This window comes from Carassius carassius, chromosome 47 (genome assembly GCF_963082965.1).
Source record: "Carassius carassius chromosome 47, fCarCar2.1, whole genome shotgun sequence".
In the NCBI taxonomy this organism is placed as follows: Eukaryota; Metazoa; Chordata; class Actinopteri; order Cypriniformes; family Cyprinidae; genus Carassius; species Carassius carassius.
In genome coordinates this window covers 4,542,699-4,557,742 of record NC_081801.1, presented here as the reverse complement: position 1 = coordinate 4,557,742, position 15,044 = coordinate 4,542,699, and the positions used below count along the sequence as shown (strand labels likewise).

At 37.1% G+C, this 15,044-nt stretch overlaps 1 protein-coding gene across 3 annotated transcripts in view; it reads left to right on the top strand.

The window, feature by feature from the left end:
* Positions 1–15,044, top strand: part of LOC132130912 (tyrosine-protein phosphatase non-receptor type 13-like) — a 70,267-nt gene that overhangs the window by 38,611 nt on the left and 16,612 nt on the right. Inside the window, exons 9-26 of one of the 3 annotated variants that reach the window (XM_059542786.1) lie at positions 155–245; positions 2,482–2,680; positions 3,378–3,452; positions 3,538–3,712; positions 4,220–4,370; positions 5,110–5,248; positions 5,471–5,623; positions 5,974–6,156; positions 6,281–6,443; positions 6,726–7,089; positions 7,615–7,721; positions 9,243–9,302; positions 10,914–11,003; positions 11,344–11,451; positions 11,986–12,117; positions 12,258–12,685; positions 14,078–14,206; positions 14,905–14,998. In XM_059542786.1, coding sequence (XP_059398769.1) covers positions 155–245; positions 2,482–2,680; positions 3,378–3,452; positions 3,538–3,712; positions 4,220–4,370; positions 5,110–5,248; positions 5,471–5,623; positions 5,974–6,156; positions 6,281–6,443; positions 6,726–7,089; positions 7,615–7,721; positions 9,243–9,302; positions 10,914–11,003; positions 11,344–11,451; positions 11,986–12,117; positions 12,258–12,685; positions 14,078–14,206; positions 14,905–14,998 — 2,841 coding nt within the window. Of the gene's footprint in view, positions 1–154; positions 246–2,481; positions 2,681–3,377; positions 3,453–3,537; positions 3,713–4,219; positions 4,371–5,109; positions 5,249–5,470; positions 5,624–5,973; positions 6,157–6,280; positions 6,444–6,725; positions 7,090–7,614; positions 7,722–9,242; positions 9,303–10,913; positions 11,004–11,343; positions 11,452–11,985; positions 12,118–12,257; positions 12,686–14,077; positions 14,222–14,904; positions 14,999–15,044 lie in introns of all 3 variants that reach the window. The other 2 variants (XM_059542785.1, XM_059542787.1) reach the window with 2 other exon arrangements.

The following is a 15,044-nucleotide window of genomic DNA, read 5'->3' as shown; positions in this document are numbered from 1 at the left end:
ATTTCAACACTTTAGATGAATGTGGATGGATGTCATTTAAATTCACTCATTGATGACCATCCGGTTCATGTAGGGGACATAAACAATGTTTTGAATTGCATATTACTGTATTGTACGTACCTTCAATTCACAACTTACTTCTGTACTCAAACAGCTAAGAAGCCGGAAGATTTGAGGCGCTACAGCTCTCAGGTCGGCCTGGCAGAGCATGATGCCGTTTCACTCAACAGTGCACAGAGACACAGGTATTCTCTCTTCCTCAGTGTTTCCTAATTTTGTGTTGTTCAGTTGTTCATGCACGTCCTGTCTGTACTAACCCCTTTAAGAGGGGAGCAAAGCCCCTTTTTTGTGGTTGTGGACCTCAGCCCAACTTAATGATAATTTAAACCCTTCCGGTGGCGGCTGGTGGAAATTTTTCTAGGTCGGGCGCCACATCTAACAATTTTAGCATACATCCAAATTTTATTTGTTCCAGTATAAAAAAAGAGGAAAAGTATTAAGACTTGAAACATTTTTCAAGATTCAAGATTGAGGATGATTCCCACAAAACTATATTTTCTGCAAGCTTTTTTCAAGATATATATATATATATATATAACAAAATTATTTATATAGTGCAACAGCAAAAACTGTAAGGGGAAAAATAAATGTAAATTTTGTTTAGAGCATTTTCTATACATAAACAACTACAAGTCAAGCTGTAGTACCAAACAGGACCACACAGAGATGACAACAGAGCACTATGTAGATATCGTATCTATTCAGAATTATTAAACGGAGCAAAACACAAGTTAAAAAATTCTGACTTTGTTGAATATGGTGATCTGAAAGCTGCTTGACATCACCAGTGAACAGTTCCTCTGTCAGAGTGAGTGTTCATGCCCATGTGTATAGAAATACCCCTGACCAATGCAAACTCCTATAAAAACACGCTTCTTCAGTGAGTGTCCATTATAAAACTCTTGCCAGAGATACGGCCATACTGAAATGAGCTCATGCAAAAAGCTATCAGAGAAAATCCCTCCCTTTCATGGATGCATGATATGTCGCCCTAATGAAGACAGTGCCCCTGCTGAGTTTAGTTCTGGTTACAAGAACTACAGCTCTCTCTGTCTCTGTATCTCTGTGTAAGTGTGTGTGTGGTAAATGTGTGTGTGTACTTAAGGGACAAAATTGTCCCCAGAAATGATATGTACAGCACAAAACCTATGGGGACATCCTCAAAGATAAAAGTTGTGTAAATATTTTTTTCCCCTGCTTTTAGAAGTAAGGTTTGGGATAGTGTGTACGATTTATAATTAGCTTTATATAACAACCGTAGATGACAGTGATATGTCATAACATATATTAAAGCCAAAACATATTCACAAATATTGTTAGAAATGTCATCATTCTGAACACATTTTAAGTTGTTCTCACAATATAAAGGGTCTTCAATTAGCCAAATAATGCTTCACATGTCAGTTAAATGTCAACAGGTTTCTGTTGGAGTTAAATAAATATTAGCATCTTAATATGAAAATCATTGTGCTTACAGGCTGTCCTAGCTAAAATACATTTTAAGGTCTGTCTGTGTGTTATTCAGATTACAGAAAAAGAGTGCTGCTTATAAATGTAAAAATGAGCATTTAAATTGTCATCATTATTGTCGTTATTGTAAGGCCAGTTTATGTTAGATACTTTGCACTTTGATATCCCACTGTTTTCCCTCGTTCTCTGCCTATTAACAGTTTTTCTAGTGATCTCCCAGCAGCTTTTGTTGCATTTCATTCTTATTTTCCCTGACAAACTCTCAAAAGTCATTGTAAATCCTGTAAATACTCCCATCTAATATGTTTGTCATTGAGTCAGTGATTCTACTCCTCCCACTGCTGGTAAACCAGGTGAACCAGGTGAAAGTGACGTGACATACAGCCAAGTATGGTGACCCATACTCAGAATTTGTGCTCTGTATTTAACCCATCCAAAGTGTACACACACAGCAGTGAACACACGCACACCGTGAACACACACCCGGAGCAATGGGCAGCCATTTAAGCTGTGGTGCCCGAGGAGCAGTTGGGGGTTCGATGCCTTGCTCAAGGGCACTTCAGTCATGGTATTACCGGCCCGAGACTCGAACCCACAACCTTAGGGTTAGGAGTCAAACTCTCTAACCACTAAGCCACAACTTCCCCTGCTCTACCGTGCAGTAGATGTTGGCAGTGATGCGTTCATGACGATGGTTTCCAGGTGCCGCTGTGGTGTAGAGCAGGTTTTGGGCCAGAGTTCAGTAATTGATTCCATGAGGATGCCCAAGGCAAAGGGCTGTTAAGGGATTCATTTTCACCTTTCCAACATATGATCTGAATTTTGAAGTGTGAAAAATGTTTTTAAACAAAAATAATTGATTTCTAAGCTGAAATCAAAGGTGATATAAGCAGTGAAAATGCACTGAATTACTAACTTATAAACACCATCCTGGTTTTGCCTTGTGTGCAGACTTTTTGAGGCATGTCAGGATGAGCTGTTGGGCACAGAACTTCTGATCCAGCGTCAGGAAGAGTTACACAGGCTCCAGGCCCGGCTGTCTAGAGCCTCCGTCTATCCTGGCGAAGACCCCCGTGCCTCCATACTGGACCTTGCGGAGCCCCTTCACAGCAGTCCTTTGGAAGCAGGCCTCCATCCACGCAAATCTAAAGTAATACAGTGCAGCTGGTTTCAGATTAAATTCTAATTATACAAATTACAGTTTTAATAGCAAAAAATAAAGTAATCCGATTTAACTGAATTCAAATTGAATTCACTTTATGCATATTATATTATGAATAATCCAAAAATAATAAAATCCAGATCATCTAGCTTCACACTGGAAATTCACACTGTAACTGTATGCTAATTTATGTAGATTTTAGCATGATTGAGGTAAAGAAAAAGAAATCAAGGTCAACTGAATTTACATTGAATTCAGTTTATGTAAGTTAGTGTTAATGACAAAGGATAACGTAGTCCAAAACTGAATTGAGATTGAATGTGCTAAAAAAGCATTCCGATTTATTTCACTTAATGCATGTTACATTGTGAATAAAATAACAATCCTGTTCTTCTGAATTCACATTGAATTCATTTTAGCTTTGCATTATTCACATTACAACTGGCATTAAGTTATCCATGCTCAGTTGAATTCATATTTACTTTTACAAGTTTAAGAGTGAATGATTCAAAGCTGAATAAATAAAAAGACAAAGTTTATGCAAGTTATTGTAAATTATACAAGCATAAAATTATTCAGTTTGAATTAAGATGTTAAATTGTAAATGATATATAGCTTTTCTGAATGAGAAATCAGAATCACTTTGAATTGTTACGTTTTAAAAATGTATTTGTTTTTGTTGTAGAGTTTGTTTGGCCCAGAGTTTGTGAGGATGAGCAGCGACCCAACTGTGGTTTTAACCGTTCCTTCATCCATAATGGTAAGACAGCTAATCTGCTTTGCTTCATACTGCAACGTTTTTGTGCATATGTGTGCATTAATTGTTTTTGCATGTGTTTCGACAGAACAAGCGTGGGAAGGTGGAGGAGAGTCAGAGGAAGGTGGGGTTTGTCTTACTGAATGGGCAGAAGTTGGAACTGTGTTGTGATGTAAAGGCGGTCTGTAAGGACGTTTTGGACATGGTCGTAGCTCACATTGGACTGGTGGAGCACCATCTGTTCAGTCTCGCCTACCTTAAAGGTGCATAAACATCTCCTTTTAAACTGATTTAATGCAAATTGGAACCATGTTAAAATCTGTTCCCTGCTTTCTGCCCGATTAGTATTTTGTATAACTTTCTGTCACAATGAAAGCACCACACTGAATTTATTATATCTCATTGCTCTTTGGTTTTAATTTACTCTTTTGAATTGTATTTAGGAAGAATTTATTTTAAATGTCAACAGTGCGTTTTATTGCAGCTTATGTTATGGGTACCTGTTCAGGTAAACGAGAGTTATTTGATTATGAAGTGTGTAAATATGACAGAATAAATATCTCTGTTGTTCTCTTCCTGACGCGCTGCTTGTGTGTCATTTCTTTAGTTACGGCTCTAGTGGACACGCCTGGTTTGTGTCCACAGATGGTTCATTAAGTCCTCTGACTCATGCCTCCCAAGCCAAAGGCTGCTTTACTTATTATGCTCCATTGAACTCTTTTAGCATAATCTGTTTGTTTATCTTTCTTTCGGTTTCCTTTTTTTTTTAGATGACGAGTTCTACTTCGTTGAACCTGATGCCAAACTTTCAAAGGTGGCACCTGATGGTTGGAAGGATGACCCGAGGAAAAAGAAGATGGATGTCAATTTTAATCTGTTTCTGCGTATCAAGTTCTTTCAGGATGATATCAATCTGATACAGTAAGAGCTTAGGTTCCACCTGACAACATAATCAGAGTCCAAAAATATAGTATCTTTCTCGTGAGTCAGTAGCTTTTTTATTTATTGCAAAATAATGCATTAAATCATTGCAATCTTTACTATCAGAAATGTAGCTAGAAAGCCTGTTGTTATTGTTGCAACGCCAGAACTTAATGTGGTAACGTTCCTCCTGTTAGGCCACCAAAAAGAAAATATAATCCAGTTCACAGTGGGTCTCGATTTTGCTGCAGTGACACAAATAGGTTTTTAAGGGATTGGTTTGAAATAGTTCAAGTGGTCGGTAGATTTTCTCACTTCTTTCATTTTAGACTTTGTTTGCAGTGTTTGATCATACATGCCCAAACATGTTCTAGTGTTCAGTGTTAGGTTTGGTTTACTGTTTTGTATTCAAGTGTATTTCATGCACAAAAAGTGTGTCTAGTAAAACAGTAATACAATGAAATATTATTACAATTAAAACCATTCATGCATTTGTCCAGCATCCATTGATTAATAGAAAGTTAAAAAGAAAGGCATTTATATGAAAATGTGTAATAATGTAACCATTTACATTTTTTACTGTCACATTTGATCAATTTAATGTCTCCTTGCTGAATAAGTGTTATATTCATAAAAATAAAAAATCTTTCGGACGCCATACATTTGAACGATTTTATATATATATATATATATATATATATATATACCCGAATTAATTAATTAACATTGTTTTATATAGACACACGATGACCAAACACCAGTACTACTTGCAGCTGCGGAAGGATATACTAGAGGAGCGGGTATGCTGTGACCTGGAAAATGCCATGATCTTGGCATCTCTGGCACTACAGGCAGAGTTTGGGGACTATCAGACTGAGGTACAGACCACAATCAGAAAAATAGATTCATATTTTATTTTATTTTAACCACTGAAAATGCATTGCATCTAAAATGCATCTCTCTCTCTCTCTCTCTCTCTCTATCTCTCTCTCTCTATATATATATATATAGATAGATAGATAGATAGATATAGATATATCTTTTTTTAGATATAGATATATATAAATCATGACCATCATTTTTTCTTTGTGTTCCATCAGCTCCATGGAAAGACATATTTCCGGACGGAACACTATCTCCCTGCTTCGGTTCTGGATAAGATCGATCAGACCACCATTAAAGAAGAGCTACCCAAACTCCACAGCTCATACTACAACGCTTCGGAGCAGGAGGCCGAGCTTGAGTTCCTCAAGGTCAGGAACCAAACGAAACGAATCAGTTCTGCAGTGTGATTCAAGGCAGAGCTTCCCGACTGGCCAAACTTCCGTACTCGGCTTGAATAAACATGGCATAGCTGCTATCTGTTTTCTCTCAGATACTCTTGTCTACAGCTTTTTGAATTTGAGCAGTCGCAAGACCAAAAGTTATATTTGGAACTGGGTTGTTGGCATTCACACATATGATTTTTTTTGACGCGATAAGTGCAGTCAATAATTGTGAATCAACAGACCTTAAATATTTTGATTCAGTTTCCTTTCCTAATAGCGGTTGTTGTAGTCTGCATGTGATTAGATCTGTCTCGTCATTTCTCTGTTATGTAAAGGTGTGCCAGAGACTGCCGGAATATGGAGTTCACTTCCATCGTGTGCTTCCAGAGAAGAGATCCCTGACCGGCATCATGCTGGGCCTTTACTCGAAGGGTGTCCTCATCTTCGAGGTCTTGAATGGAAATCGAACCCCTGTGCTAAGGTTTCCCTGGAGGGATACCAAGAAGATCTCTTTCACGGTAAAATGTTTAAACGTGCATGTTTACATTTAGTGGAAATGACACGGCTGGGCTGGAGTTCCCCAGAGAAAAGCCAAAGAAGTTAGTAACACCCCTTATGTCTTTCTGTGTTTCTGTATGGTAGAAAAAGAAGATTTGCTTGCAGAACACATCAGATGGGATCAAACATCTGTTTCAGACAGACAGTCAGAAGACCTGCCAGTATCTGCTGAACCTGTGCTCGGCCCAGTACAAATTCCACCTGCACATGAAAGCCAGACAGAACAACCAAGAACTGCAAGAGCTTGGTGAGAAGAAAACAAAAATGAGCAAGCAAAATGGTGATGAAGAAATCAAACACTAGTTCTTTTTTTTATGTTTTTGAAGGAAAAAATAACAAGAAAACACCATAAATATTGTGAATATAGATTCAAGTTGTATATTTGTTGGCAAGAAAGGCAAGAAATCGAAGATGCTTGATTTCTTTATTTTTATGTGCCATATCAAGTTTATCTTATTAATAATTTTATTCAGAAACATATATTCTGGTATATTTTTAACTGTACTCTGCATGTCTTTTTTCCCTGCAGAGAACTCTCCTCTGAGCAGTCTGCAGTACTCTGACGGGATGGGCGCAGTTAGTCTGTCCCCCAGCACAGACCCCGAACTCTACAAGAGGATGTCCTACTCTGAGATGTCCCTCAGCAAGAGTTTGAGTCGGATATCTGTTCCATCCGAGCCGCCCTATCCGGGGTTCAGCAGCAGCTCCAACCCCAGGATGATGAGTCGTTCCCATCATAACCTGGGTCAGCTGCCCGAGTCACCAGAGCACAGGATGGTGCCTTTCAGTAGCCAATCACAGAGCGGCATGGCACGATCACAAGTGCTTGCATCAACACACCAACGTGCAAGCTCCGACACAGACTCCATCACCGTCGCCAGACAGCAGGAAGGGTGAGAGATGCATGCAATCGTATATTTGCAAAGGACATGACTGTTGCATTCTTGTCTTATTCACCGGTAGTCTTGTAGTATTTACATTCTCATCTCATCTCTCACCTGGAGTTTGTCTTGTATGCAGGGTTTCCGCAGAGCATCCGAAAGCATGGTCCTTAAATAGCATTAAAATTCATTAAATAAAATGCCCTTTAATAAAAAAAAATGCCTTGGAAATCAATTTAAAAGGCAAATATTGAAAATATTGCTTCAGAATAAAATACATTTACACAACCAAAAAAAAAATTGTATGTTCGCTTTTAATTCCAACTCTGACTCACTATTCTGACTAAGGCACATGCATTAAAGATGCAAGTTAAAACTCTTAGAAATTTCTAGAGTACTTTTAAAGTTTCAGAGTTATTGTATTTGCTTTACACTGTTTTTACACTCTGCATTTGGCATTTATTCTGCTCGGCCGCTGGAAGTAATTGCCTCTGCACTGGTTTTCATGATCATTTTCTTTATTCCCTGCATCATCAGTGTGTTCAGTGCCAAGGTCAATGATAGTCCCCGCTGGAGCCCCAAAAGCTTGAAGAAAGAGTCCGACTCTTCCTCCTGTGAGGACACGGGACAGGCGTATGCCATAGGTGAGGACAACGAGACACAACCGGCTGTTTCTTATCTCTACTCAAACCTGTCTGGAAAATGGCTCATCTTCCTCAAGGAACATGTCTTTCTGCTTTTGAATGTTCTTTTGCCGTCTCTAACTTCCTTGCTTTGTAGTCTCTCTCTTTTGATAGTCTGTCAGTGTAGTGGGCAGAATCTGTCTGTGCCTCTCTCTAGAGTCAGCCACTGTCTGCCTCTTTCGTTTTATCTTTCTAACAGCTCTCTCCCTCTGTTCCCTCGCTGATCTTTTCATTTTCCCCCTCCATTTCATCCCATCAGCCGCTGTCAGATCAGAGAAAGCAGCAGCCCAAATCCTCTCAACATCTTCCTCCGCATGTAGAGAGATGCCATAAAGAGATTACAGTCTGAATTTACAGTCCTGTACATGCATCATTGCATTTCTGTATGTCATAGAATAATACGAGCGTTTATAGATTTTAAAACCGACTGTGAGTGTTTGGCTGATGCTGGTTTTATTGGTTTATGGTTGATATTATACAAACTGGTATGTTACAGTGATTTTAGCACGCTAAGGAATTGTTTTTGGGTGAAATAGATTTTCTGTATATTTTCTTCATGCATGTTCCTTGTTTTTTTTTTGTGCACATACTATAACTCAAATATTTTTTCAGATATTTTTTTCCATTTTCCAGTGACATGCAAAAATCTTTTACTTTTCAATCTCTTCATTTTGGAATGTAACACCATGATTCAGTCAATTCCTAGTGGAAATGTATTTGAAATTACATTATGTAAAATGAAAACATTTGTTTTGTGTTATCTTTAACCATAATGAAATAATTATTGATTTAAAATGGCAATATAAGACATCAGACTTCAACACTTGGTATAACTGTGAAGGTGTCTTGAAAAATTAGAAAAAATTGGGTTAAAATGTTTTTTAAATAAATCTCTTATGCTCACCGAGGCTGTATTTGTTTGAACAAAAATACAGTGAAAACATTGATATTGTGAAATATTATTTTAATTTAAAATAACTGATTTCTATTTTTTTAATATATTTTAAAATGTCATTTATTCCTGGGATTCAGAGCTGAATTTTCAGCAGCATGTATCTTTGATGAATATAAAGTTCAAAAGAACAATATTTATTTAAAATGGAACTCTTTAATATATTATACTGACCTGAACTAAAAAAAAAAAAGTAATTTTTTTAAAATTGTTGAATAATATTTACTAATAATATGGACAAATAATATTTAACTTACCCAAACAGAATCAAATTAAACATTTTATTAAAATAAAAAAAAGCAAATTAAATCAGTTGTCTAAGATTTAGAATGCAGTAATATATTAAATATAAAAATATGTGCAAGAAAATCTGCATAATGCATTAACATTAATGACTGATTTAAAAAAAAGTGACACAGGGAAGGAATTATCAGGATCTCAGGATATATTAATTTCCCCTGTATACAGATATTAAACTTCTGATGTAGTTGTGTCTGTCTAGTGACTTGATTAATTGTTCTGATCTCCAGGTGTGAGCATGCACAGCTCTGGAGTGCCCTCTACCCCTGCCTCCTCAATAGGACTCACTGGTATGCTATATAATCATTTAGCTTTGTGTAGCACAGTGTACAGCTCCTTGTCTTCTGTTTCTTTTCAGAAATCAAATTTAGTAACCCTAACCCTAACCCTGGCTCTAAAGCAAAAACAACTGCTAAAATTGCAGTGAACTTTTAGTGAAGCAAAACAGGCCTGTTTTTAATGCCAGTAACGGTAGTTTACCTCGAAATGACAAAGACCTCTTCTTAATCAGAGCTCAGGAACCCAAAGTCTGACGAGAACTTGCCAAATCCAACATGCCCTGGATTGCTATGTCCTCTCTGGTGTTTTACATGGCATGGAGAACATCTTTTCAATGGCACTTCTCTCTAGCACGCACTCTCAGCTCAAGTTTCATTGGTGTCTGTCTCTGGCTCAGACATGTTCTGTCTTGCTAAGCTGTACGCTTTTTAACAGCTTTGAAAAATGGCTGTGTTGTGGGCTAATCTCACTCATCCTCGAGAATGAGCTGCTGGTCATGGCTGTTAGTACAGCACATCAGAGCTGGGCCAAACATAATGGCGTCCCTTAGCACCAAGCCACTAGTTATGAAAGATTAGTCAAGCTAATGGAGAGCTGCGCATGTGTTTGATATGTTTGATACCAATACAAACACACAGAGCAAGTGATAGTCTGCCTGTGCTAGCTCTTCCCCCTAAAAGAGCAAGTCTTCAAGTTGTTACAGCACAGACGTGTATATAATATTTCCTATTCTGTATTTGAACAATAAAAAAAGCTAAATGTTTCACACATAGAAATTAATTTTGTACATTGTATAGTTACTTATTTTTAAATATGAGATTAATAAATTTACTGTTTTACCAAATGTATATAAAGCATCATATCTCAGTAGATTTAAAATTGTCAAATAAAAAGTAAGTCAACTAAAATTATAGTTAACTGAAACTAAAATTAAAAGCATTAATCAAAATTTAGATTACTTCAAATAAAATAAATGTTAATTACATTTTTAAGGGTTTTACAGCATCTCATTTTAATTTAAATTAATTATATAATTACTCAAAATAACTCAAATTAAAAACTGAAATACAAATGAATAAAAACTACATGGACATATTTAGCAAAAAACTACTAAAAACACAATTACTAAAACTCTCTCAAATGAAAACAGAAATTTTAAAAATAATTTAAATCAGTAATCAGTTTTTATTAATCAGGTTTATTTAATAGTAGTTAAAATAGTACTAATAGCATTTAGTTTTGATTGATTGATTGATTGATTTTAATGAGTCAGTGAAGACAAGCACAATTGTTGAGTAATGCTGCATTATGGAAATATTAAGTGTAATCTAAAATGATGTGTGTGTGTGTGTGTGTGTGTACAAAGTGTACACTGTGTACAAACATACTATATGGCCCCTTTGAAAAGAAATAAAAGATCATTGTGGTCTGTAGAGAGAGATAGTTTTTTTTCATTTTGAAAGTATAAATCTGTTAACAGGACTTAAATGTTTTAATTGTGTTCTTTGGATTAACCTTAATAACACTGGCTGTTATTAATTAAAACAAAGTGTTTATGTATGAATGAACTCGCTCTGTTTTAAAACCCAAACCTCTTCCCCTCTGCTGTTTTCCACCCACAGACTCCCTGAAGAAGAAAGTACATGCCTTACCCTCCCCAGAGAGAGAGATACAGACCGTAAATCTGAAGAAAGACGTCAAGTATGGGCTGGGTGAGTAACAAGACAGAATGGAACTCAGCTGAGAGAGAAATGCTGTTAAACGTCTGGATTATCAGAACATCTTTCTCTCTCTAACACACACACATGACTGTGACAGGAATAAAGCGTAGTGTTATAGAGTGCAGAGCTCTGGCAGAATGTGCTGTTTTACATCCGCCTCAGAAGGTGACTGAAATATCTTATAGGTATTCAGCCTGAATAAAAGGTGGTACAAGTACATTTAGTATATGCACAAATGACAGTTTCAGTTAGACATCTTTGACTCTTTGGAAATGTGTATTTTTGTAGTGGCACACAGTAGAATGAAGTGTGTGGTTTGTGTTGCGCTCAGGCTTTCAGGTCGTAGGCGGAGAGAGTTCTGGCCGTCAGGACCTGGGCACCATCATCAGCTCCATCACACCAGGTGGACCAGCAGATATCAACGGCTGTCTGAAACCAGGTATGAAACTGGAGACTGCTGCTTTCACCCTTGATTCTTTCTTTAGATGTCATTCTTTGAATCTTATGGTTGGAAGCATCATCCGTTTTAGTGGAGATGGTCAAAGAACTATTATCACAAACTATTGTTTGTAATACTTTAAATTACTGTGCAATAATTTACAAATGTTTTTAGAATACGTTTAGAAAATGTAAGGATTGCTTTCACATAATCCCATAATTCTGGAATTGTTTTATTCCCGTAAACAGTTTCAGAAATCTTTGAACATACCACTGTGAACAATTTTAAACTCTCAATTAAGTTTAACTTTTTTCTTGTTTTTGATTTTTTTTGTAAAATGTCAAAACAGCCTTTATTAATGTGTATTTCACATACATTTCACAACATTTTTTGTTTTCATTAATATTTATAGCAAAAATGTATTTTATGTGGTTTTGTTTTAGTTGACTATAATAACTAAATTCCAGAATTATTTAAAGAATTTGTATGGTTCAGGGTAAGGTTGTTAACGCCACATTCGTGCATTTCCTGAAGGTGACCGGTTGTTGAGTGTGAATGATGTCATTGTGGAGAGCCTGTCACATGACACTGTGGTGGAGATTCTGCAGGACGCCCCTGATGATGTCACACTGGTGGTCTCTCAACCTAAAGAGAGACTGTTTCCAGGTAATGGAAACTATATTTTTGCAGCTATATGCACAATGCAGCAAGATTCCACCTGAATATTGCTGAGAATAGGTCTTTCTTGAGTATTTATATTATTTAGATGACAATACAATAAATGAGCCTCTTTTTGCCTCTCTTAGACTCTCCTTCAGGAATCCATCACTTTAAATCAGTCACACAAAATCAGGAAGTAGATGTGGACTCTTCCGCTGAAGATTATACACGCTCCCCAAGTCCTCCTCCTGTCTCCAGCAAAGCATCTCCGCCTCAGTCCGTTCGACAGGGGAGCATCAGTTTGCAGGACTCCAGGACCGAGAGTGCCAGCCTCCTGCAAACAAATCTCAATGGATTCCATCGCAACATTCCCACTGATGCTCCCGCACCCGCGCAGTCGCTCGCCACTGACAGTAAACCCTTTGTTGAAGCTACACCACCAGCTTTACCTCCTAAAACCAGAAACTTCAAAGTGCCAGACGTTCCTAAAGAGCAGGAGTACTCAGACAGAGGGGATTCGGACATGGATGAAGATACATACTCAATTAGCCAAGAGAAACATAAGACTAAGAAGGTAGAACCAGTCTCTGTAGTGATTTAAGTGAACTTTGACTCTCACCTCAACGTTTTGAGTTTCTAGTCAGCATCTGTTTGATATGAACTTTGAGATGTGTGCTTTTTAAGATGCTTAATCTTCACATAAAATATTAAATAGCTTTCTTTTTTTTTTGGAATAAATAGGACAGTTCTCCCTTGCTCATTGCATCCCTCCTTGGAGTTCCCTACATTTGATCAGATGTAGAACATAATTCATGATTTTCTAGCCTGTTTCACATTTACATTGTGTCCTAGCAATCAGACAGGTTTTTAACAATGAATTCAATATGTTTTGTGGCACTTGCCGAGGAAAACCTCCTTAAAACTATTAGTTGTTCTAGGATTAGGGATGTCAAATTCCTGTCCCATTTGGGTTACAGACATGGATGATACCTTGTGTTTTATTGCCTTTCTAAGCAATTCCAGCATCCCATAGACTTGCATTGAATGAGGTACTTAAGCCAAGTTTGGGGTCAGTACGATTTTTTAAATGTTTATGAAAAATGACTTTAATGCTCACCAAGGCTGCATTTATTTGAACAAAAACACAGTAAAAACGGTTATATTGTGAAATAATATTGCAATTTAAAATAACTGTTTTCTATTTTAATATATTTTGAGGTGTAATTTATTTCTGTGAAGCAAAGCTGAATTTTCAGCGTCGTTACATCAGTCTGCAGTGTCACATGATTAATCAGAAATGATTCGCATATGCTGATTTGTTACTCAAGAAACATTTCTAATTATGATCAGTGTTGAAAAAAGTTGTTCTACTTAATATTCTTGTGGAAACCCAGATGATTTTTAAAATACAACTTTTTTTGAACATAAATACCTTCATTTTTTAAACGTTTTATGCACCCTTGCAGAATAAAACTTAAATTCATTAGATTTAAAAAATGATTTACTGACCCTGAACTCCATAGAAGGCACATGAAACCAGTGGAAATGAAAACTGGACCAATGGAAATTCAATATGGGCAGTGCTAAATATCGCAGCTAAGTGACTGCGAAACTTTCTTGTCATCTGTAGTTCAAAAACTCACTTGTCACTCCGGGTTAGTACATCACATACTGAATTTCATATTTATCAGTTCTACATTTCTTAGATTTCTTATTTTTCCCTTGAAAAGCTAAAATCACTCTTTAGGTTCAATACATACACCTCAGATTCACACAAATGTCAAATATTACTGAAAACATTCTAACTGCTTGCAACCGCCCCTCGCTCCCTTTCTGACCAATTGCATTTCTGAATGTAAATGCAATGCAGTTTTGCATGTCAACGCCATAACCTCTGACCCCTTGAACCTTGCATGTGTACGGCTGTGCATGGCCTTGTATTTACCCAGCTCTTCTCTATTTACAGGGGGTTTCTCCCAACATCGTCACGGAGACTTTAAGTGCTAGTAGCCCAGAAGTCAATAGCCTCCAGCCTGGAGATCTATTTGACGTTGAGCTGTCCAAAATAGACAGCAGTCTGGGCATTAGTGTCACGGTACTGTTCGGAAAGGTTTCCGCTCTCTCTTTTTTTTCCTCCTTTGCTTCCCTTTAACTTACTTTTTGTGTGCGTGTGTGTGTGTGTGGTTGTTTTTGTACCCTTAGCCCTCGCTCCTTTCTGAAGCTCCTCACTTGGCTTCAACTTTGGGAAAGTAGATTTGGCTATTTGCATGCAGATTTTTACAGGCATTTGAATTGGCTCCTTCTCTAACGGTAAAGCTGAAACACCGTAGGTACAGCAAAGTGCAGAAACATGTACGGCAACATGCCCACATTTACAGTTTTATTGTGTTCATAACAGAAGCACTAATGCCTGCATGGATTTGCATTCACTTGTCTGTGGTTTGATTTTACAGTGATCTTTTTTGAGATTCAAAAGCACGTGGTGTTATGCAGACCTTGTGACTTTGATTTCTTTCTTTCTTTTTTTTTTTTTTTGGAAAATCTGAATACTGCAATGAAATTGCATTAATCATCAGCTCAAGAAATCAAGTGGTTTGCTTCGATTGTTAGAATGGATGTTGATTTTATTAAATGGTTTAATCATCATCATTTGAAAATGCTTTACTAATAACCTACAAAATATAAAATGAGCATGTCCAGTTGATTTCTTAATAGATCCAGAACACAGATCATAGGCATTCTTTCCCATGATGCTTTTCTATATGGGTATAGTAACCTGTTTGTCTGTCTCAGGGTGGATCAAACACTGCACTGAGGCATGGAGGGATATATGTCAAAGGTGTGATTCCTAAAGGAGCAGCTGAGCTGGATGGGAGGTTAAAGAAAGGTAAAATTAATAATTTAAACACATTTTTAAGTATATGTCATTGTAC